The 23,817-nt window shown below is 41.7% G+C and overlaps 1 protein-coding gene across 3 annotated transcripts; it reads left to right on the forward strand.

The window, feature by feature from the left end:
• The first annotated feature begins 26 nt into the window (after positions 1 to 26).
• LOC115361500 (voltage-dependent L-type calcium channel subunit alpha-1D-like) lies at positions 27 to 22,980 on the forward strand. Of its 3 annotated transcripts, XM_030054884.1 has the most exons (48): positions 28 to 276; positions 454 to 565; positions 1,535 to 1,724; positions 2,262 to 2,367; positions 4,124 to 4,263; positions 4,365 to 4,510; positions 4,613 to 4,765; positions 5,325 to 5,521; positions 5,631 to 5,734; positions 5,902 to 6,044; positions 6,157 to 6,222; positions 6,311 to 6,377; positions 6,482 to 6,508; positions 6,621 to 6,781; positions 6,927 to 7,152; positions 7,411 to 7,618; positions 7,725 to 7,845; positions 7,983 to 8,055; positions 8,218 to 8,281; positions 8,394 to 8,451; positions 8,551 to 8,647; positions 8,839 to 8,968; positions 9,116 to 9,175; positions 9,311 to 9,417; positions 9,690 to 9,777; positions 9,970 to 10,077; positions 10,219 to 10,271; positions 10,365 to 10,511; positions 10,627 to 10,828; positions 10,950 to 11,108; positions 11,203 to 11,313; positions 11,437 to 11,520; positions 12,301 to 12,321; positions 12,533 to 12,667; positions 12,759 to 12,824; positions 13,372 to 13,463; positions 13,631 to 13,790; positions 14,882 to 15,009; positions 15,213 to 15,309; positions 16,049 to 16,151; positions 16,261 to 16,362; positions 16,688 to 16,812; positions 16,930 to 17,264; positions 17,356 to 17,508; positions 18,251 to 18,633; positions 19,099 to 19,211; positions 19,348 to 19,674; positions 21,910 to 22,980. In XM_030054884.1, exons 2-48 carry the CDS (start codon positions 547 to 549, stop codon positions 22,114 to 22,116), a joined length of 6,162 nt encoding a protein of 2,053 aa, XP_029910744.1. In that variant the 5' UTR covers positions 28 to 276; positions 454 to 546; the 3' UTR covers positions 22,117 to 22,980. The 3 variants fall into 3 exon arrangements, with proteins under 3 accessions (XP_029910745.1, XP_029910744.1, XP_029910743.1); XM_030054885.1 differs by having other exon boundaries at positions 27 to 565; positions 6,314 to 6,377; XM_030054883.1 differs by having other exon boundaries at positions 28 to 565.
• The last annotated feature ends 837 nt before the right edge of the window (positions 22,981 to 23,817 follow it).

The raw sequence follows: 23,817 nt of genomic DNA on the forward strand, positions 1-23,817 counted from the left end.
ACATTTTCTTACAAGTTGAACAGTTTTGTGTTTGTGCCGAAACTTTCTCTCCGCTTTCCTCACTGCTGTCCCGGTCACGCCTCAATTCATTCTCACCCAAAAGCCCCAACAACCAAAGATAGAGGTTTTCCCTGAAGTTTCCCTCCACCTTCCCCTGGACAGATTTCCACTGTCATCCTTTTAAACGGCTCAACCTGTTTAATCCTGAGAGCTACCCACCACGGTTATGGGGACGAATCTGTGTTCATATTGTTCAACGCTTTTGGGCCTAAACAGGTGAGACAGGTGCAGTTTTCATTTACACGCAGGAGAAATTACCAGAAAGCGGCTTTAATTAGATTTATAGGACACAGCACTGTAGGTGAGGAGAATGGCCCATGGCCGCTCATATGGACCGGCGTGCGGCATGTGGACGATGAAATGACAAGCTACAGAAATTTTGTCTAACATTAGATTTGTGGTCCGTCCCACACCGCGGATCCCCTGAGGAGTTGATGGTGGGCTAACTGAGTTACTGAGGTGAAGTCGTGGTATTAAACAGCAGACATGGAACAAATTAAAAAAGGTAAGCACTCATTACGATGTGTTTTCATACTGAAATACTGTGCATTCCGGGGCTTTTCTTAATAAAATATATGCACTCACTGTAATGTGCATATCGTATATTTAGAAAGTACACGGAAGGATGAGTAATCGGCATTTATGGGAAATCAATATTTTTTTCCTGAGACATAATTGGCTAAAGATATTCAGTGATGGTGACATGATTCCTCAAGCACAGTCAGACCTAAAAGTAAAGTATGTTCGTTATAAATAAAGCGTGAGCCTTTCGCAAGAATTTCACAGCCCATATTACCTTGGCTGTATCTTTGTAGTTTCACATGGGTCAGGTAAAGAAAATACCTTCAGGCTTTTGTGGAGCACAAGGCCTTGCTCAACAGGTGTTCATGGGTCTGTTTGGGGATAGTGCTGGGCTAAGTGCCATACTGCCTCCAATAAAGAAGTAGGTCACATCTGGTCTTATAATATGAGGCCTGCCGGACAAAATTTCTGTCTCCTGCTATGGCCTCATGCCAAATGCTATTTATGTCCTATATCATGTGGGGGCTGATATTTGGAATAACAAAATGTGCCTTTACATAGCATGAACTGAGACTGAATAACATGAGGCCTCTAGTTAGCAGCATTCCCATCTCACCAGAACTGACCCATCAGGGCATTTGTTTTATTTTATCAAATACAGTTTTAATTATTTATCTGTATATTACTTATTTATTTATTTACATTTTTACCCCATTATATTGAAGTTACACAGTACAAAAATATCTATGACCATATCAGACCTTTTCTTTACTGAACTATCAGATATCTATATTTAACATATTTGTATTATATATTTTCTTGCTCAAAATAAAATAAATTCAGAGTGGCATTGTAATGTCCATGTGCATTTCAGTTTTCAAGTGCAGTCTGCTCTTAAGTGCTGAAAGTACAGAATTACATAATCATGGCTGTGCCTCCTCTCGTTCTACAGCAGAGTCCCCCCCTGGGGATGCTGGAAAATCAGACACCCTCGGCTCAACTGGCTCGTCCAGAAAAAGAGGAGGGGGGGCCAAGAAGGCCATGCAGGCGAACAAGTCTGCCCTCCGGGCCCCCCGAGCCCTCTGCTGCCTCACCCTGAGCAACCCCATCCGCATGGCAGCACTGGCCTTAGTGGAGTGGAAATATCCTTCTGTGCCTCTTGAGTCTGTGGTCTGGGTGTGTGTGTGTGTTTGTTTTGGCGGGGCACATGTCTGTTCCACATACAGGCTTACATGTCGTGTGTATGGGAATGTATTGGGCTGAGCTGTGTTGGTGGGTAAGAATTAGAATACAATGCAATACAATACAATACAACATTATGAGCGGAAACTTTGCCTTTGGGTTAACTTGGCAATGCTGCACAATATAGACATATAATTAAAATTCATAATGGACCAAAGAGACACAGATTGCACATTAGAAGACACCATAAATGTTCAGTATTCATTTTGAAATAAGGAGGATATCTGCACTTGAGACAAATTATTTCTTAGAATTGTTCCAGGTTGCTAATGGCATCGTGTAACCTCTCCCCGAGTTTATCCTCTCAGACTAGAGAACAAGGCCTGTGCAGCAGTATCTATTATCCTATTATCCTAACTGTGGTATGTTATTGCATGCTTCTATGTGAAAGTGGTGCATTAATGTGGCTGGTTGTACCCTTAACTGCAGTCCTGCAGGCCTTTTGATATATTCATTCTGCTTGCCATTTTTGCAAACTGTGTGGCCATGGGGGTTACAAAACCTTATCCAGATGATGACTCCAACCCTACCAATCACAACCTGGTGAGTTTTCAACAGGAATATGCAGCTTGAGAGAGAGAAATTATGATGAAAGATGGTTCAAAAGGGGTTAAAGTTTGAGTTAAAAATGAATGTCATAAAATATAGGTTTTATTAAAAAGAGATGGGTCAGGGTAAAAACATGAAGTGAATAATGTAATATGACATGCTGGCAACTAATAGCCTGTCTTAATCTCTACATTAATAAACAGTGATGACACCTGAGGTTTTTGTATGATAGATAGATAGATAGATAGATAGATAGATAGACAGATAGATACATACATACATACATACATACGTACAAATGAACATACATACATACATGCATACACACACACATACATACATAGACAGATAGATAGACCAACAGGTAAATAAACCTGAGGGCAGCAACAATCAGTGAGAACATGATGGTGTTCTGTTAGTATTAGAGGTATTAGAGGGGGAAAAGTTGTGGTGCGACCTTCGTTAGGTGACCCTGTCAGGGATAATGATGCTTAAACACCAACCATCTGCTTTGCCCCCCCTTTCTCTCTCTCTCTCTCTCTCTCTCTCTCTCTCTCTCTCTCTCTCTCTCTCTCTCTCTCTCTCTCTCTCTCTTTCTCTCTCTCTCTCTTTCTCTGCCTCTTTCTTTCACTCCCCATCCCCTGTCTTTCTTTTTCTCACAATCATCATTCAATCGTATGACATTATCATATTTCCAAATCTTAGTTGGTGTTGTTGTCTTGGTGAAAAAGTACTGGTGATTTTCTTGTTTTATGTTCAGCTGAAGGATTGATTGCTCTTCTGCTGGTTGAAAAGTCTACTTTGGGTTTATGGGTTTATGAAATCTTTTCAAAGTAAATAGTATAAACTCACATGCATAGTGATGAACAACAAGGCATAGTGCTAACAGCAGGGCTGCTCTTCTGAATGACTGACAAGTTGGCATTTTGCAGATACTGGGTTTTCATCGAACAACACTGATATACATATCTTTAGACATTTCAGTCCACAGGAGAGTCCAACTGGACAAATGCCACCATAACACACAAATACGTACACAGACTACAGAGGCTTGTCCTTGTTGTGGCATAGATGGCTGGTGGATCCCTTTATTGGATTGCACCTGGGAGGTAAAACTGAGGGTGAAACCTGCCGTAACGCTTCCTTCCACCATAATTTACACTGGGCTTGGAAATGATCTTAATGGTTGTTATATTCACATATTAATGCAGGTGTTACATTAGTCCTTAATTCAAAATTTCCTTTGTCCACCTCTTATAAACTGACATAATTGATTAATTAATATCACATATCACAATGTCATCATAAATTTTTGAGTCAGTCCTTTGTGAATATTACCTAGCGTTGTGACTCCCAGTCACATTACATCACACCACATTATGCCTGACTAACGTGTCAGCCCGAGGTAAAGGCCTAGTGACAGTAGTAGCAGTGATTACTGTAAGTATGAGGCTGAAGGTTGCTGAAAAGGGATCCAGTGACAGGCTTAAGCACGTGTTAGGCAGTAGGTTAAGAGGTTAGAAAGCCACTCTGATCAGCATGTGGTGCAAGAGATCTTTTCATTGGTGTGAGAAAAAAAACCTGCTACTTATTTCAACATGGTCACTAAGGGGCCTTTATTTCACCTTGATCATTACTACAATTAAAAAAAAAAAAATACTACCAGGGTATTGCACATTTATTCACCAACTCACACAAGAAAAGACATCCAGTTGTTCTTGACCATCCCTCCATGTCCTTTTGTTCCTAGGAACAAGTGGAGTACGTCTTCCTCGTCATCTTCACCATCGAGACCTTCACCAAAATTCTGGCCTATGGCTTGGTCATGCATCCCAGCGCCTACATACGCAGCGGCTGGAACTTACTTGATTTCATTATCGTCATTGTCGGGTATATCTGGATCTTCATGGCCTCACAATGTGAATTTACAAGTGTTTTGTAAGCAGAGAAGTGTTAACAGCCATTATTTGTGTGTGTGTGTGCGTGTGCAGGTTGTTCAGTGTGATAGCAGAGGGGATGACAGACCATAAGCCAGGAGAGGCCCACCACGCTGCAGGAAAACCTGGAGGCCTGGATGTCAAAGCTCTTCGAGCATTCAGAGTGCTAAGGCCGCTCAGGCTGGTGTCTGGTGTACCAAGTGCGTTTATCACAAATGTATTTTCTGGATATGTGTACTTGTCTATACCAGTGTGTATCATGTGCTACATGGACCATTCAAAGTGTGCATTTGCTTTGCCAGGCTTGCAAATTGTGTTGAACTCCATCATGAAAGCCATGGTCCCCCTGCTCCACATCGGTATGCTGGTCATGTTCGTCATTATCATCTACGCCATCATTGGCTTGGAGCTTTTCATCGGCAGGATGCACAAGACATGCTTCTACATGGGCTCAGGTCTCTGCTGTCAAAAACCTACCTGTAGTTTGAATAGCTTATCGGTATTTTCTTTTATCATAGACACAAGATCTTATTTTTCATATCTGAAAAATAACATCTTTCAATACACATGTCTGTGATAAAAGAAAATACCAATAAGCTTATCATACATGAAGACATAATGAATCCCATACAATTATGTAGTATGAATAGTCTGGATATTTTATGTTTTGCTTATATCTCTGCGCCAGAACAGGTTTGCTCTGGAAACAACCGAGTTTTGTGGTGAAATGGGAGAGCCGCAATTAGAATATAATGACACCCATCCTTCAAGCTGATTACTGACATGAAATTTTAAAAATATGCTACTTATTGAAAGATATTAATTCCTCAGTTGTCTAAATGAAAAACAGACTGGGTCCTATGTATTTATGAGATACTGAATCATCTTGTGTTGAATGACAATGTTCGGTTAATAACATTTATATTTATTTCAGTTATTTTGTGAAATACATTCTTCAGTTTCGTTAAGGAGTAAAATGTTTGACTGTCTGTCTTCCACTGTTTCCTCCATTAGAGCTTATGGTGGACGATGACCCCACACCGTGTGCATTTGCTGGAAACGGACGCTTCTGTGTGATCAATGGGACAGAGTGCAGGGGAAAATGGGAAGGGCCCAACGGCGGGATCACAAACTTTGACAATATTTTCTTTGCCATGCTGACTGTTTTCCAGTGTATCACCATGGAAGGCTGGACAGACGTGCTCTACTGGGTACTGAGACAAATGACATTCCTGCATCATTCACAATTTCCACACTCCTAACCTTTGTCACTCCTTCGTTAAAAATACTTGTCTGGTATCTCTCTCTGTTTCTGTGCAGATGAATGATGCCATTGGCTTTGAGATTCCCTGGATTTACTTTGTTTCCCTGGTCATCTTTGGATCATTTTTCATTATCAACCTCGTATTGGGTGTGTTGAGCGGGTAGGTGACAGCAAGGATAAAGATATGTTAGTGGCTGTTGCTCTGCAGGCCCATATTTGCTCTATTTCATTTTCTATATACTTTGTTTTTGTGTATTGACAGATGGCATGTTTCCCATGGTTTCCTGTGTATTTTATGTTTGTGTCTGTGTGTTTGTTCGTGCACAGAGAGTTCTCCAAGGAAAGAGAGAAGGCCGTTGCACGTGGCGAGCTACAGAAGGCCCAGGAGAGCAAGCAGATGGAGGAGGACATGATAGGCTACATGGACTGGCTCATAGAGGCTGAGGATGTGGATGAAGAAGGAAACAAACGTGAGTTTAACACGTGCACACACACACATATATATATTCAAAACACCCTGAAAACAACACTGTGCTCTTGCAGACTGACATATGTAATCCACCTCTGGTTTTGTCTCCAAAGGTGCTGCGATTGCTAAGAAAAAGATGATGAAGAAGTTTGGCTGGTACAAACACAGTGAGGATGGAGGTATGACAGCTGTCCAATATCTGTTGAACTGTGGTGCGTGCTGTTGAAATCTGCTCTGACATCCAGGATTTATGATTTATGTGTGCAGCGGAATCAGACTCTGATGACGACATAGCATATCTCGATGATGACAACGGCTGCTGTGCTTCGCTCATGTAAGGCCGTAGTAAAATACCAACATGGCTTCAATATTTCAGTGGCACGCAGGGTTGGACAACACCACTTCATGACTGTTTCATTTTCTCTCTCCTGTTGTCAGGGCGAAGATGATGGCCAATAGTTTCTGGTAAGGTTTTCAGTGGTTTGATATGGAGAGAGTGAACGTTGACAAAAAGTTAAGTAGCCCCCCTTTCTCTGCTTGTTTTCATTCAAAACACAATTGCTCTGTCTCTCTTTAGTGACCAGTTGTGCCAGCTGAACCACACATTTAGGAAAAATTGCCGTGTGGCGGTCAAGACCACAAACTTCTACTGGTTGGTGCTCCTGCTGGTGTTCCTCAACACGGTGGCCAGTGCCTCAGAGCACTACGGACAGCCCAAGTGGCTCACAGAAATGCAGGGTCAGGATGCACACTTTCTTCATGTTAACAGTTTCTTAGATTTGTTGTCTGACCCCCCCAACCAACCAAACAAATTTACGCTGATTCAAAGAAACACCAAAGAAAATAACAGTAATCTTCCTCTTCCTCTGTGTTTGTCTCTCAGAGCGAGCCAATAAGATCCTGTTGCTGTTGTTTACTCTGGAGATGTCAATGAAGATGTACGCCTTTGGGCTGCAGATCTACTTCATGGCATTGTTCAACCGTTTCGATTGCTTTGTGGTGTGCGGCGGCATCCTGGAGACGCTGCTGGTCGAGCTGGAAGTCATCCCGCCCATCGGCATCTCTGTGCTGCGCTGCATCCGCCTGCTCAGGATATTCAAGATGACCCGGTAACTGATATCACAGCTCAAGAAAGACGAGTGGAAATTCAGTTTAGTGAAAACATTTGGAGCAATGCTGAGATGTCAAACGTCTCATGCTAGTTGACTTCACAAAGGAAGGGGACACATTCTGTCAAAACATGTGAATAGATTTTAGATCTGTCTGCAGTTTTTGACCCTTTCTATTCTCGTGATCCATTTTATGTACATTTATTCATTCTGTGTCCATGCTCTTTACTGAAAAGCCCCACTGACTGTCATTTCCAGGCACTGGGCTGCCTTGTCTGACCTGGTCAACTCCCTGCTCAACTCGATGAAAGCTATCTGCTCCCTTCTGCTCCTGCTCTTCCTCTTCCTCATCATATTCGCTCTGCTGGGCATGCAGTTGTTTGGAGGCAAATTCAACTTTGATGAGACTCAGATGAAGAGGAGTACTTTTGACTCCTTCCCACAGGCTCTGCTCACATGTTTCCAGGTCATTTACACCTCTACCCGCACCCACAACACTGCTGTGCTTTGTCATTGCATCGATCAGTGATTATTAGTAATAACAATCTGTTTCTACGTCTCTGTCTGTGCAGATCCTCACTGGAGAAGACTGGAACGCTGTGATGTATGACGGCATCATGGCCTACGGAGGCCCGGTCTTCCCAAACATGGTGGTGTGCATCTACTTTGTCATCCTGTTTGTCTGCGGTAACTGTATCCTTTCAACTTCAAATCAGCACCAGTGTCTCTTCTCAAGTCTATCACTCTTACTTTGTGATCTTATTGTAATCCATCCGTTTAAAGCCTCTACCTTCCATGGAGCAAAAGTCTTTCCTTAATCTTTCAATCAGACATCCTGCTAAACGTCTTCTTGGCTATCGCTGTGGACAACTTGGCAGGAGGAGGCGGAAAGAAAAAAGTCGAGTAAGTTTGAGGAAAGGAAAGGAGATGGTAAACAAATTTGTAAGAGGCTCATCTTTTTTTTTTTTTTTTCTAATGCCAAACACTGATCAGTGAGGTTGTTTGAAGTGGAAGTGAATCCACCCCACAGTTTTTTCAGCAGTCGCCTGGCATTTGTTTCTGCAGGGAGAAAAAGGAAGAGGAAGAGGAGTGGGACGATGATGAGGAGAAAGAGGATGAAGATGCAGGGGTAGACGATGTTTACCTCTTTTTGCATTGTACTGGTTGTTTATCAAAAAAGAGAAACCTCCTGAAAACACATCAGCTGATTGCCTTTTGTTCTCTGCCCTTCCTGTGTGTAGAATGATGAAGACGACTGGCAGGAGAATGAGGAGCTGAGGGCCATTGAGGGGCTGGAGGGTGAGTCATGTGAAGTCACATCCTGCAGAAGAAACAAGCACAGCACTGATGAAGATGTAAACTGTCCTTTTCAATACTGTGATCTTTCCTCTGTTGCAGGAGTTGCTCCATTAAAGCCCGAATTCTCAGGACCCAAAGAGAAAATTGTCCCGATCCCTGATGGAAGCTCATTCTTCATCCTTGGGAAGAAAAACTGGTAATCTGAGACACAAATTGTGATTACTGTGTGCTTTGGTTTTTCTCCTAGTCCTTCTAAGCTTATTTTTATAACCTTAATCCATAATTTATCACTATTTTAGCAAAAAGGGGCATTAAACTTTCATGTCCCCGCCCATGTCTTATGTTAAAATAATTCACTTCTCTCTTTGATTTCCTTCCCTTGCTCAGCTTGCGAGTGGCCTGCCACAACCTCATCCATCACCCCTATTTCACCAATTTCATCCTCATCTTCATCATCCTCAGTAGTATCTCCCTGGCAGCTGAAGATCCAATCAAATCCCACTCATTCAGGAACATTGTAAGACGTCCATCGCATTTCCTCTTGCAAACAAGCCACTCATGCCATACACATTGATCACACTTAACCATCATGTCTGTCAGTCTGTGCATTCTTACCTTCATATTCAACAAAATCAAATGCTCATCTGACTTCTCTCAACCTCAGGTGCTCGGTTATGCTGATTATGTGTTCACCTCAGTGTTCACAGTGGAGATCATACTAAAGGTAATTCTTACAGTGGATGAAACTGACAAATCACATATGAAAAACCTGTCAGTGCTAAAACACAGCCAGTACAATGTGAAAGTGCATAAATAAATAAATAAAAATGTATTTAGAAAATGTATTTTCTCCCCCCAGATGACAGTCTATGGAGCGTTTCTGCACACCGGCTCCTTCTGCAGAAATGCCTTCAACCTTCTTGACCTGCTGGTTGTCAGCGTTTCCCTCATGTCCTTCTTCCTCCAGTGAGTTCACATCTAACAGAGGCATAACCCAAGTTTATCTCCAAGAGAGGAACAGAAAGTAGTCACTGTCGTGCAGCTGTACGCTGTGATTTAGACGTTTGTTAGCAGTGCCCTCTAGTGTTCAGTCAAAGGAAGTGTTTTTTTTTACTGTCCATTCAAAGTTGCTGCATTTCTCACTTTTATCCTGGTGCCGTTTTTCACTTTATTATTTCACATTTCCCTCATTTAAAAAAAAAAAAAAAAAAAACTTTTCTGTATCCTTTGCTTCTCAGCTCAAGTGCAATTTCTGTGGTGAAGATTCTGCGTGTGCTTCGAGTGCTCAGGCCTCTTCGAGCCATCAACAGAGCTAAGGGACTCAAGGTAAACTTTTTCTTTCTTTCTTTCTTTCTCTCTTTCTTTCTTTCTTTCTTTCTTTCTTTCTTTCTTTCTTTCTTTCTCTGCCCACTGTGCTATAAATATTGTATATATCTTTACTGTATATTTATTGTATATGATTTGTAGTACGTTGACATTTTACACAGTTAATAAAGGGCCTTTGGTTTATGTTCCCAGAACGTTGTGCAGTGTGTGTTTGTGGCGATCCGCACCATCGGCAACATCCTGATTGTCACAACGCTCCTCCAGTTCATGTTTGCTTGTATTGGAGTGCAGCTCTTCAAGGTACATGGACCTGCTTTTAGCCTTATCATTTCACATCCTGGCCATGCTTCTTTTTTTTTTATTATCGTTATTATTATTATTACCCACTGATATAAAACAGAAAGTTGTCAACAGGTCTTTTCTCTGTGTTTCATGTTACAGGGCAGATTTTATAGCTGCACAGATGAAGCTAAACATACACCTGATGAGTGCAAGTAGGTTTTTCTTTCTTTATTATTTCTCTCTAAATTAAACAGGGCTCCACAAACACCACCCTCACAAAAATGTGCATGCTTGTTTATTTATAGGGGAACCTTTGTGGTCTATAAAGACGGTGATATGAACCATCCCGTGGTGAGAGAGAGGATCTGGCAAAACAGTGACTTCAACTTTGACAATGTGCTGATGGGCATGCTGGCCCTGTTTACCGTGTCAACATTTGAAGGCTGGCCACAGTGAGCAGCATCCTCACAATAGATTTCTCTTTGGCTTTGATACTTTAAATGTGCATGTTTGTCCTGGAAAATGTGTTTTACCACGCTGACGTGTTGTGTTTTGTGTTGGATAAAGGCTCCTTTACAAGGCCGTGGATGCAAACGCCATAAACCGAGGCCCCATTTACAACTACCGAGTTGAAATCTCCATCTTTTTCATCATCTACATCATCATCATTGCCTTCTTCATGATGAACATTTTTGTGGGTTTTGTCATCATCACGTTTCGAGAGCAAGGAGAGGCCGAGTTCAAAAACTGTGAACTGAACAAAAATCAAGTTAGTTCTTTTCTGTTCAAATTCATCCTCATTCACCATTCACGTTCTTGAAAATGCTGCAATTTTATTTGTCTCCTTAAAATCTAACCACATGCCCTTTCTTCTTCTTTGCTTTATTCAGCGACAATGTGTGTACTACGCACTGAAAGCTCAGCCTATAAAAATTTACATCCCCAAAAACCCGTCCCAGCTCAAATTCTGGAAGATCATCAACTCCAGCCAGTTTGAGTACGTCATGTTTGTGCTGATTCTGGGCAACACCCTCACCCTGGCTGTTCAGGTACCATTTCAGCACAATCCTCTGACACGAGTAAGAAAAACCACCAGGTTTCACCGCAGTGATGTGACGTGTTGTCTTGTTGTGTCTCCCTCAGCATTATGAGCAGTCTAAACTCTTCACTTCTGTTATGGATATCCTCAACATGATCTTCACTGTGGTCTTTACCGTAGAGATGGTTGTAAAATTACTGGCTCTTCGGGCTCATGTGAGGTTCAACTTTTTCTTTAATACTATGTTTGTGCTTCTAAACAACTATAAAACTGTTTCATCAACTCCTTTGACACGCTGATTGTTGACTGTGATATTTTCTTCATGTGTGCGTCTGCAGCACTATTTCATCGATCCTTGGAACTCATTTGATGCCTTGATCGTTGTGGGGAGCGTGTTGGATATCGCAGTGTCAGAGTTTAGTGTGAGTATTACCTTCAGTCCGCTCAGAAAAGTTGAAATTAAGACGTCAGTGATAGGGGCAAGATCAAAGATCACAGTATCTTTGACCAAATACCTTGATATTGATATTTTAGGAATGACTAATGGTGCTTTCATAATATACAATATTTACACCGAAGAGATTTTCGATGGTAAGAGTAAAAACAGTCTAATAAGTTCGGGAAAATTAGATCCATATACAGTAATGCAGTCTTTAGAACCAGGAAAAGACAGCACTTATGGTGTAGTACAATATTATGATATCCACAATCCCAAATGATATTTTGTCTCATATCACAATCAAGTCAGTATGATATCAATTTATTGCCCAGTTCTAGTAGAAATCACCACAATTCCTGCTGAATTGCAGCGTATTTAGTGTACAGACACATTTCCAAAATGTTAATGTGACAATGTTTATATGGATTCAGCACCAAACTGGAATATTCATCACTTGGCCTTATTTTTAAGCTCAGTACTAAAAGATTGAAGGATTCTGGTACAGATAATACATATTTTAAAAGTGGTGTGCCTAAATTTCTAATGCATAAGATGCACTGGAGTGAGTCCACGTCTCAGAATTAAAAGTTTTTCCCACCCTTACTTCCATAGAAATTATAGAGCAAGCATTGTGTAGTTTGTGTTTTTTGACAGATGTGTTAGTTCATTAAATCAACAGTAATTTATGTCTGTTTTAATCTCTCTCATCCTGCATTTTTTTTTTTTTTTTTTGATGTGTTTAATCCATGCAACACCACTCCAGGGAGGAGGCGGCCACGGAGAGGTGAGAGCTTCTGCACGCACAACTGTGGCAACTCCAAATGTGCCGCTCACTAGTTAGGGTTGGGTTTATTATGGAAAATATTCTCATAGTTGCATTGGCTCAGTCTGGTGCACCATTTAATGCTGTGTGATGTTTAGGTGTGTGAGCAATGTGAACACGCCTCACACGTTTTCTATTGATCAGCGTAACTCTCAACTCATTTTCTGTCCAGGGCGGCGGTAAAGGTGAAAGTGGAAAAGTGTCCATCACGTTCTTCCGTTTATTCCGAGTCTTGAGGTTGGTCAAACTGCTCAGCAAAGGGGAGGGTATCCGTACACTCCTCTGGACTTTCATCAAGTCCCTCCAGGTCTGTGCTTTAAAACAATAAATCAAGTGCCTGTGCATTCACGACACACATAAGTTACATTATTCTCACTGTGCACTTTTATCCACCACAGGCCTTGCCTTATGTCGGCCTGCTCATCGCGATGATCTTTTTCATTTACGCTGTAATCGGCATGCAGGTGAGTCTTTTTCTTCTCCTTTTTTTTGTCCAAATGATCCAGTTTTATTTATTAAAAACACGTCTTTTAAGTCATTACTGCTTCTGACCAATGATCATTAAATATTTAAATTGCTCATTGCAACATCTTGAAAAGTATTTTTCATATATTTTTATGAGTTTATTGGTCCAGTGGCTTGATATGGCTATAATTCTTTTATCACTGACTCACTGATTTTTACTGTCATGACACCCTGAAGAAGGCAAACTGCTGAAACATGAACAAAATTAACAGCCTGGTTGGTACAGAGAAAAGTGTGCAACCTTCATTCATTCAATCATATAGGAATAATCACCAGATAAACTAAATGCATGACAAGTTTCATGGTGAAATGTGCAGAGACACTGACATTGATGTGCAGATATCAGGTGATACAGATGGAAGAGTGACAGAGAGGACATCACACACACCAGACACACACTCTGCCTGCACTGCACAAACTGCAGCCTGAACCGCTAGTCGCTATAATCCTCTCACCTGCATAAGAAGTGTCTTGATCTCCTTGCAGACGTTTGGGAAAGTTGCCATCGATGAAAGCACATCCATCAACAGGAACTGCAACTTCCAGACATTCTTCATGGCTGTTCTGGTGCTCTTCAGGTGCATGGAGCTATTTTACCCTAAAATACTGCTTTCATTTTACTTGATGGTGCTATTGGCTTATAGAGTCCGCGCCAAGTTGTCCCCAAACACAAAATCTCCTCTTGGTTTTCTCCTCCTGTAGCTGAATCTCTCCTCACAGCTGCTTTCCTCCTGTTTACCTGTAGGTGTGCCACAGGAGAACAGTGGCAGGAGATCATGCTGGCAGCGCTGCCGGGTAGACGCTGCGACCCGGAGTCCGACACTGAGCCGGGAGAGGAGTTCACCTGCGGTAGCAACTTGGCCTACATCTACTTCATCAGCTTCTTTATGCTCTGTGCTTACCTGGTGAGGAGGATTAAGGATCTCTTCCCTTTTTTCTTAACACTGGATTCAAGAAATCATGTGTATTGCCAGTAAAAAAAAAAAAAAAAAGCTTTCCCTCCTGTGATTTCATTCAACATAGCCTCCTAGTGTCAAATTAAATTTAAGTATTATCAAGCCCAACTCATGTAGAGACTATAAAGTTCAGTGGGAACAATGTCAGGTAAACGTAGGGAGCAGAGTATTAGGAGAAAGTGTTAACTCTGGTTCCCATAGCCGCCAACCCCGTGTTGCTGCCTCTTCTGATGCAAACAGGTTTAACATTTAGATCCACAGTAGCCCGGAGAGCCTGTGTGTGTGGTTGCATGTCAAATGTTAACACCACACTCCCACATCCTGGGATTTACCTAATCCAGCCAGTGGAACTGAGCAAAACCCTGATTTAAAAATGAAAAAAAAAAAAAAATGTTGTGGTAACATTATTGTGACCTCAAGGCTATTTCCAGATATTAAATAGGTTAAATGGAGGTTACTAAATCCTTGAGTCTGTGTGAGAGAGGAACAGGGCTTAATCAGAAGTAGTGAAGCTGAGAAGGATGTGAGGAAAAAGGAGGACAGCTGTATGTAGGAGGTCTTCCTTTTCTCAGCTGTAATGTATCAGCTGTGGCAAAGAGGAGAGGGGGCTGAGAAGTGCAGCACAACATACAGGAGCCACTGACAGATGACTGTTTACCTGCTTCAATCAGATAAAGTCATGTATTCTGACTATTTTCAGTCATTTTTAATTAACTTACCTAAAAAATCAGATACTGTAATTTGGGGAAAAAGCTAGTTTAAGTATTTTTATGTTTGTTTTAAATAGTCTAAGTAGAATAATGTTATCTTGGCAAATCAGACAAAATATAGAGAACATTAGAGATGTTTTTTTCTCCCTAATGTACACAACAAACCGAACCAAAACCGAAATCGTGACCCAAAAACCGCAATACACGCTGAACTGTAGGTTTGTTGAACTGGTACAACCCTAGTTATCATATCTGCTGTTTTCTTACATGTGATTTGTTGCTTACAAAATGCAGCTGTGACAGATGTATTGTGCTTGTGTCTCTACCTAGATTATCAACTTGTTCATCGCCGTCATCATGGATAATTTTGAGTACCTGACAAGAGACTGGACCGTGCTGGGCACTCACCACCTGGACGAGTTCAAGAGGGTTTGGTCTGACTACGATCCTGAGGCCACGTAAGACTTCTCCTCTCTGTTTCCTTCTCCTTTCTGTTTCCTTCTCTTCTCTGTTTCCTTCTCCTCTCTGTTTCCTTCTCCTCTCTGTTTCCTTCTCCTCTGCTGTCGCCCAGCTCCTCTCTCCTCGCTCCCCCTCACTGCTCCCGAAATGTCCTCGTTCTCTTGTGGTTTTATAGTGGCGTGTGTTTGTTGGCTTGTTGCAGGGGTCGAATCAAACACATCGATGTGGTCACCATGTTGCGCAGGATTCAGCCCCCTCTTGGGTTTGGGAAGCTGTGCCCTCATCGAGTGGCTTGTAAGGTAAATTACATCCATGTGGCTCAGGTTTTGTTCACTCGCTGCTTTAATCAAGTGCATCCATGAACTTTCTTTGTTCCAGAATTTTACTCATATTTCACTCTTGGGGATGAAGGTTTAAACATTTTGCAAACTATTTGAGGTGAACATGTAAAATTTAAAACTTTCATTTGGTCCAGCTGAGAACATTACATGGAAAAGATAATTTTGCTGATTAGCAGTTGCCTGGGCTTAGGAAAGCTCTTATATAAATAATCTTTTAAACAAATAAACCTTTTAAATATTAATTAGGTGTCAAAAAACATTTTCTTTAACTGACATAAAAATAAAAACAAGGCTTTACAAAAAAAAAATACGGTAACTAATTGAAACTGTATTGTGTTTTTACCAAACTAGCTAAAAAAAAGCTAAAAGTATAGGGGAAAATGTCTTTAGTTTTAATCTTTGTCAGTTGTTTTGGTTGTTCATCTGTCCTAAGTGAATATTGACATATATGATATATTAAAAAATGAAAAACTATAGTAGCCTTATCACTACTTAATAGATATAGACAATGAATTTGCAGAATTTGAGCTACAAAGTGTTGATCACATATTCACTTGCTTTACTCAGTAAACCCTTAAAATATTCAGCCAGTCGGGTGTAATGAGCTGTTTCCCAGGTCTAGGCTGAATCCTTCATGTCCCCCTGCCACTCATCCCTCCTCCCCCTCTCACTCTTTCTCCTCTTCCTGTCCTATCAGAGGTTGGTTGCCATGAATGTGCCGCTGCACGCCGATGGGACAGTCACCTTCAACGCCACGCTGTTTGCCCTGGTGCGAACCTCGCTCAAGATTAAGACAGAAGGTTTGGCCTCTCACACACTCACACGCACGCAATTAATTGCATTTGCACAGGACTACGTGGTGTTCAGTGTGTTTACATTAAAGGATTTGTTGTATGTGTCCTCCTTCAGGCCCCATTGACCAGCAGAACGAGGAGTTGAAGATGATCATTAAGAAGCTTTGGAAACGCACCAAGCCCAAGCTGCTTGATGAAGTCATTCCTCCTCCTAGAGGTAAACAAGAGATAAATAACCTGCCTGTGAAACTTGGTCGTGAATTCACGAAAGGAAACCTCATTCCAAGTATTAAACAAACTACCTGTAACTACTAAAAACATGTTTTTGGTAGTTACATCTAAATGGCAGTTTTGCACAGTGCATCTTTAAAACAAGAGGCCAGACATCAGAAGACTGAAAACATCATCCAGACAATTTGTTTGTATTATTGACTTTCTGTTTTGGTGTTTCATTAAGTATTTTGAATCTTTCACACAGCCTCACTACAAATTTAAAAATGCCAGTTTCCCTTTCCTCACAGTCTGTTTTATGTCGTTGTCAGGGGATGAGGTGACATGTGGGAAATTTTACGCCAGCTTCTTGATCCAGGACTATTTCAAAAAGTTCCGCAAGAGAAAGGAGAGGGAGAGGAAATCAAAAAAGAAGGACAAGGCAGCTTCTCTCCAGGTGAATGACGTTGTGTTTACAGTTTTAACTCCACAGTTACTTTTTGGATGTTCCCTTGACGGTAATTCACTTTTTGTGTGTGTGTGCACTTACATATGTACCTTTGTGTGTACCCAGCAAGGGCTGCGGACGCTGCAGGACCTGGCTCCAGAGATGCGTCTGGCGATGGCCTGCGACATGGAGGAAGAGGAGGCTATAGATGGAGAGACGACAGGCGATGAGGCGTTCGAGAGCGACGCCGGAACCTCCGCAGCCACCACACCGGCCAGCACCCCGATGCCGCCTATTGACATACTCGTAGAGCAAATGAGTGTGTTTGTCCATGCCGAGCCCAAGGTGCAGAACGGGAACGTGATCACAGAGCAAGTGACCAGCCAGAGAGCAGATTCCCAACTGTCAGGCATCAGCGTGGTGACGGAGCAGCCGGCACGGTCCGAATCCTTCCCCTCCAGGTGTGTTTCCCCCTCTCTCTGTCTGTGTTTTGAGAATAATTTACAATCGTCTATTTTCTAACGTGCCTTTCCTCCCCACTCCTACAAACAGGGTGGACTCTGTGGAGCTGCCGCCTCCTTCCCCAGGACCAACAGGAGGTGGAGGAGAGTTTTTGGCTTTAGAAACCTTGGCGCCTGCGACAACTGCAGCAGCTGATCAGGTTTATTACAGTGAGGTGGATGCTGCAAGCATAGCATCAGACAGGTAATGATAAGAATAAGTATAACAATTTCTTACATAGTTTCATACCTTTTATACGGGGGGATGTAGTTCAAAGTGCTTTACAATAAGGTGAAAAAAATGAGTATAAAAGTATAGTATAAAGTATAAAAAGGGCAATTAAAAACAAGTTCAAATACAGCACAATAAAACCAGCAAATCAGAGAGTGGAGGCAGTAAAGCAAAAGTCAATAAGATGAAACAAATTTAAATTTAAAAACAGCAAGATATCGCGAGATAAAATTGCAAGATAAATAGCAAATAGCAAGATAAGGAACAAGAAAATGAGTGAGAGAGTCATGCAAACTATGCAAAGTAAAAACATAATTCGAAATATGTCTGTTTTCATAAGCCAACATTTGACACTGGGTATTTGTCTCAGGATGAGTTTATATATAAAATACTATCTCAGCGATTATAAAATGTTGTAATTCTGGTAAATAGCATTGTAACTGATGTTTACCATTTATTGTCCATATCATGTGTCCCAGTTGACTGTCACACCTGTCATCAGTCTCAGTCATAATGATAACTTAGCTTGCTGAAATATACAAATTACTCCTGATGGGCAGGGCACTTATGCTGGTTTTATAAAAAAGGATGAACAAGAAGGACAACACTGTGTGCCACTTTCTTTCTGTTATGATTCTAGTTTCAATTAGGTTCCTGTGTAAATCAAATATACATTTTAAACTGTCTAATCCAAGTCTTGTTTTTGAATTGGTAGCTATGTGTATCCAGAGGCTGTCTCTCCTGTACCGACTGAGACCGGCTACAACGGACAGAGCCTGGAAACAGCGAGCAGCTTAGGGGAAATGACCTATGGTAACCATGGTGCCAATGGTTTGGTTGGGAACGGTTACGATGGCACCAGCATGAACGGAGGAAGCGTCGCCGCCAGCCCCAGTCCTTACACGGCAAACGGATATAATGTGAACGGCTACAACGGCTACAGTGAGAACGGCAGCATCATCAGCAATGGCAATGGCAGCACTATAAACGAGTTCAATGGAAACGGTAGCACTGTAAATGGTTACAATGGCTATAATGGAAATGACAACGGCGATATGCGGTTTGTCAGAAGACGTCTCCTTCCTGCCATACCCAAAGGTGAGAGATGTTGTTTTCTCCTCCTTTTGTACCCTGTGGCACAGCATTAGTGTAATGTGGTACATTTCACTCCAGTTATTTTCATAAACTGCCCGAAAAGCCTAAATATATAACTTTATGTCTCTCGAATATCTGGTATCATTATAAGATCCCAGAATATATCTATCCCAGAATATATCTAGTATATCTAATTTATGAATCACACACCGCAGGTCTTGCTGTACCAGAGTTGACAGAAGATGATGTTTGACTTTGACTTGCTGCAACAGAAAACAGTATAGGGTTTTTGCAGAGTAACTATTACTCCCGCAGGGACACACACACTCTTCTAATCCCAAATACATCGACCTGAAATCATGAATCAGAACTACATTATCAGGCCTCACCGGCATTAACGGCATTTGAACAGGGTTATTATCATGTATCTGTGCTAATTTATTAACACCTACTTGCTCATTGTTTCAGGTCGTAAACCTTCCTTTAACATCCAGTGTCTGAAGCCACAGCACAGTGTTGATGACCTCCCCATCCCAGGCACCTACCATGGCAACACATCTCCAACCAGATCCCGCCTACAGGTAAAATCACACCCCTCACACACACACACACACACACACACACACACACACATACACACACATGGATTTTAGCTCTCAAAATGCATGTGCGTTTCTCATCTCATTTCACCCTCCCGCTGTCTCTCTTGTCCCTCAGACGCAGCACAGTCTGGACTCGAGACCCAGCAGCGTGTCCTCAATGTCTTCGCTCTCCTGGGCCAACACAACATCAGCCAGAAACAATACTGCCTCGGGCATCACTCCCACAGCGCGCAAAGGCAAGCTCATCTACACTCCTATGATTCTTGTGGATGAAGCCACCGGCACCAGCCAGCCGCTGTGGAGCGACACCTCCAGCAGCCTCCCCGTGGGAACCCGTCCAGGCTGGTACCCTGGGCAGTCCAGAACCTACACCAGTGTGAGGATGCCACCTGTCAACCAGGGCTTTGTGGACAGAGGCAGTGCAGACAGTCTGGTGGAGTCGGTGAGTGGTCATATTCCTGCTTGAGAAACCTGTAAAAAACGTAAACAGGGATGTCATTGTTACATAGGAGCCAACAATCAAGATCCCAGTGTGTTTGACTTGAATCAGTAGACTATATAGAAGACTATTACAGGAACAGGTCACGTGTTAGATCCCAGTTACCCCTGTACACGTGATCTGAACCGGCTCTCCGTCTAAAGAGTCCGAACCTCAAGCCTCAAAGGGTTTACCCCTAGTAGACCTGCTGAAGTCTGTTTAAGCCGGTGGCAAGAAGACACACCTAGCTACTAACTACCCACGTCCGAGTGTCTACCCTGCTTCCTCTGGGGCTGCACCCGCCAGAATAGCCCTGAGGCGAATGCAAGCAACAGTCACGCTCGTTAATGGCAGCTCTTCTCTTATTGATCTGTGCACTTGTTATTTGTTAGGTTTAGTTTAGTGGCTTGGAACAAACAGCCACAAGGATCTGTTAATTTTCAATGGCTAGAGTAACCGTTACAAAAACCTTTAAAGTGCTATGCACACCACAACCTGTTATTTTACTGTAATCAAAAATCATAAAAAGGGATGTCCACAATTATCCTTTAAATCCAATTCAATGAAATTTTATTGCATGCAAAAGCAGCACAGCTAAATTCAAAAAATTCATTAAATTTTAGAAAATCTAAACAATTAATCAAATTGAGGTTATGCTCAGTTTTCAGGATCCCAATGGTTCTAATTAAATGACTAAATTAATAATCTGAGAAAAGGGAGAGAGGAAAGAGTCACTGCTCTGCAGCAGCAGTTCCTCTTTGTCTGCCGGAGTGTGAAAACATGTAAAACCACACGACTTAGAACAAAGTCCCCAAGTCCATGCAGTGATTCAGTCCCATCCAGACAGTGCAAACAAGAGAGAAATCCAAAGTTTAATTTTTAATCCTAAACTGGTTGGAAAAAGTGGTCATTTCTTCATACTCCGGTCAATAATTTCCAGATGAAGATTCTTTGTAAATCCCTCAGAGGGTAAGGTAGTCCACAGCTCCTACCCCAAAGGTCCGACCCTGAAGAAAAAACCCTCAATGGCTCTAAAACACATCTTTTTATACCCTTTTCCTTCCCACACACCACATAGTACACACAAGACTCTAAACTTGAACACACACACATTTACACACAAACTCTGAATTTGAACACACACACATTTTCTTTCTAAGATTAGTTCATACTCTGCCTGGGTGCAGCCAAGTGGCCATTAGGGATCATTTCCTCTTTTGGACCTTTTCCTGCACAGTAAAACACAGACTGGTCTCAACATGTTTACACCTTCAACACATTTTGATCATTTCTTTTGATTATACTTATAAAGCACATTCACCCTCATTTCTAACTATTATTACCTTAATCCATAGCAATCACTGTACATTGACCATGAGCAACCATTACACATTGCCTTGAATCAACATCTCTACATTGCATAGCATAGCAATAATCATTATAGCTATTATACACATCTCAGACTCTATGCATATCTTATGCTGATAATGCTAATGGAAAATCCTGCACTATTACCTACACCTTTTGATGAAGTATCCCTTAATTTCCCTTAATGTTGGGGGCAAACAGATATAGTTTGCTTGGTTTTCTTCAGCAGGAAATATTTTACTGCAAAACTACTTAGACTGCTGCTTTTGAATTTTTCACAAGTAAATTTTGGACGGCTTGTGCTCCACAAAAGAAAAACCATGCAGTGCCAAAGTATGGAGGTGTCCAGAGACAGAGAAGGTCACAACAGAGTGGAAACCTCACTAAATCACACAGAAACAATCTGGATGAATACATTTCTCTCTAGGGGTAAATAGTATTTTGGTTGAACTGTGCCTTTAATCGTTTACACCCTAGCAGTTTGTACCAGTGATCAGATGGAAATCCTCCTTAAAGCAGTGTGTAATACTTTCTCATTCTCCTAAGTGCATCATAAATCCAAGTCCACTTGCTGCCACTCTACCCATGACAAAGAAATAAAGAAATTAAGTTGACAAACCTCAGTGTGTTGCAGAAATAGCCACTCAGCAGTGAACAGGGCCACTTCCAATTTTGCTAAGTGATTCTGGGAACTGTTTGCTGATAAAATCTTCTGATCCTTGGAGCTAATGAATATCAAGGAAACACGTATGCTGTGTTTGTGTGTGAAAGAAAGAACAACAGAGATACTGGATGAAAACATCAAACTCTTGTGTCTCTGCTCTGTTTCAGATTTTGATATCAGAAGGGCTCGGTGTCTATGCCAGGGACCCGAAGTTTGTGAACTTTGCAAAGCGAGAGATCGCCGAGGCATGTCACATGACCATGGATGAAATGGAGAGCGCGGCCTCGGATCTGATTGCCCGGGGCGCCAGTCAGTCAGTAAGGCGCTTTGAAGAGGAACTGTCAGATGAAATGAACTGTGTGATGTCCTACTGACAACAGCAGAACTGAGGCAACTGTGTGAGAGTAAGGGTTAAGGTTCAAAGAATATGTATTATGTCATGTGGTGAGTGTTTGCATCTGTTGCATCTGTTGTTTTGGGAGAGGGGGTCTATTAAACAAGACTTTGTGAGTGCACCTACCTCTCAGATGTGCAGCACTGGTTCATTTAATGAGAGCCTTCAGGGAGCTGAACCTGTGTAGGACTGATGCAATACAACTGGGGCACTGATTTTACATAATTTCCATCTACTATCTGGCAGATAAACTTCCCACAGAAAACAAGTTATCCTGAAAAGTTATCCTTAAGGTGATGAGGTTTTGTTTGTGCATGCCAAAACACACACACACACACACACACACACACACACACACTGAACTAAAGAGCACATGTCAAACCGTTTCTGTGGCTCAACTAGTGTTATTATGAAAAGGTCAATTTTTTCATTATAATCTCCTTTTGTACTGTACTTGAACTATCACTTCATTCACCCCACCCATACATGCAGTTGCAGTGATGGCACATCAACTGTGCAAAAATAGAAAACATTAAGACAACAGTAAAACTACTTTGTCTATTATACACATTAACTCCAGTTGTAAACATCGATTGTAAAAACTGATTTATGAGTGTCATATCAGGAGTATATGCAATGTTCAATAAAGCTACTATAGCATTAGTTATTTTAGAGAAATATTTGAATATGCTGAATATTGAATATCCTCTAAGATACAACATGCGAAATCAGATACAACACAGCAAAAATAAAGAGAATGAAGACTGGGTTGTTGTGACTGCTAACCTGTGTGACAGGTAGACTGTCGTATATGGTCAATAAAAGTATCATGTTTTTTCTGAAATGTATGTCTTTCATTATTTTTACCAGTGTTATTCACATGCTACAGTAACACACCACTGCAAATAGTGTCATTTACCTCTAATATGCCCCTTGGCCATTTTTTTTTCCGTTAACTGCAGTGTTTCATTTGATCTTGAAGAACAAAGCATATGAAGAGTGAATATTTGAGTTACATAATCAGCCATTAGTGGACTGCCAGATGGAGAACATCTGGATTTCAGTTCTTATATCTAAGATTAACAAATTCTCATGTGGTGGTTTTTGTGCTGAAAATACTCTGATGAAGCAAACTATAGTTTAAGTGTCACTAGTCTAATGCAAAATTCTTCTGCCATTCCCTGTTTAGGAATATAGGGGAGATTTATTTCATTTTACACATTTTTTTAATATATATAATGAAAATGTGTGGCACACATCATACCAAGTAAAATTATATCTATAGATGAGGACTTTCAAACGGAGAAAGGTGTGATTTTCTGGCAAATTCACAGGCTTAATTGTTTTTAGTCAGTGTTGGTGGTTGTGTTGCATCATTATGATCACCAGCTGCAGGTCGTGTACTTTACCCGCCTTTTTGTTTGCCACCACATCACTGGCCCTGTCTACTAATGCATGAACAGTCTCCATGCGCTCGTTCCTTTATTATACCCGCGGGCAATCTCAGTCGCTCCCTTAGAATAAAACAGCGCTGTGATTGGCCGGGCGGCTCGACTCGTCTTTACTCCACGGCCAATCATCTGTCTGACGTAGGGACGCCTCGCGTGCCCTCGACCAGAGCCGCTGAGGGAGAGTCGTGCGTCAATTCCGTTTACGCCAATACACCCTAACCACAAGCAGC

Source organism: Myripristis murdjan, chromosome 7 (assembly GCF_902150065.1).
Source record: "Myripristis murdjan chromosome 7, fMyrMur1.1, whole genome shotgun sequence".
Taxonomy (NCBI): domain Eukaryota; kingdom Metazoa; phylum Chordata; class Actinopteri; order Holocentriformes; family Holocentridae; genus Myripristis; species Myripristis murdjan.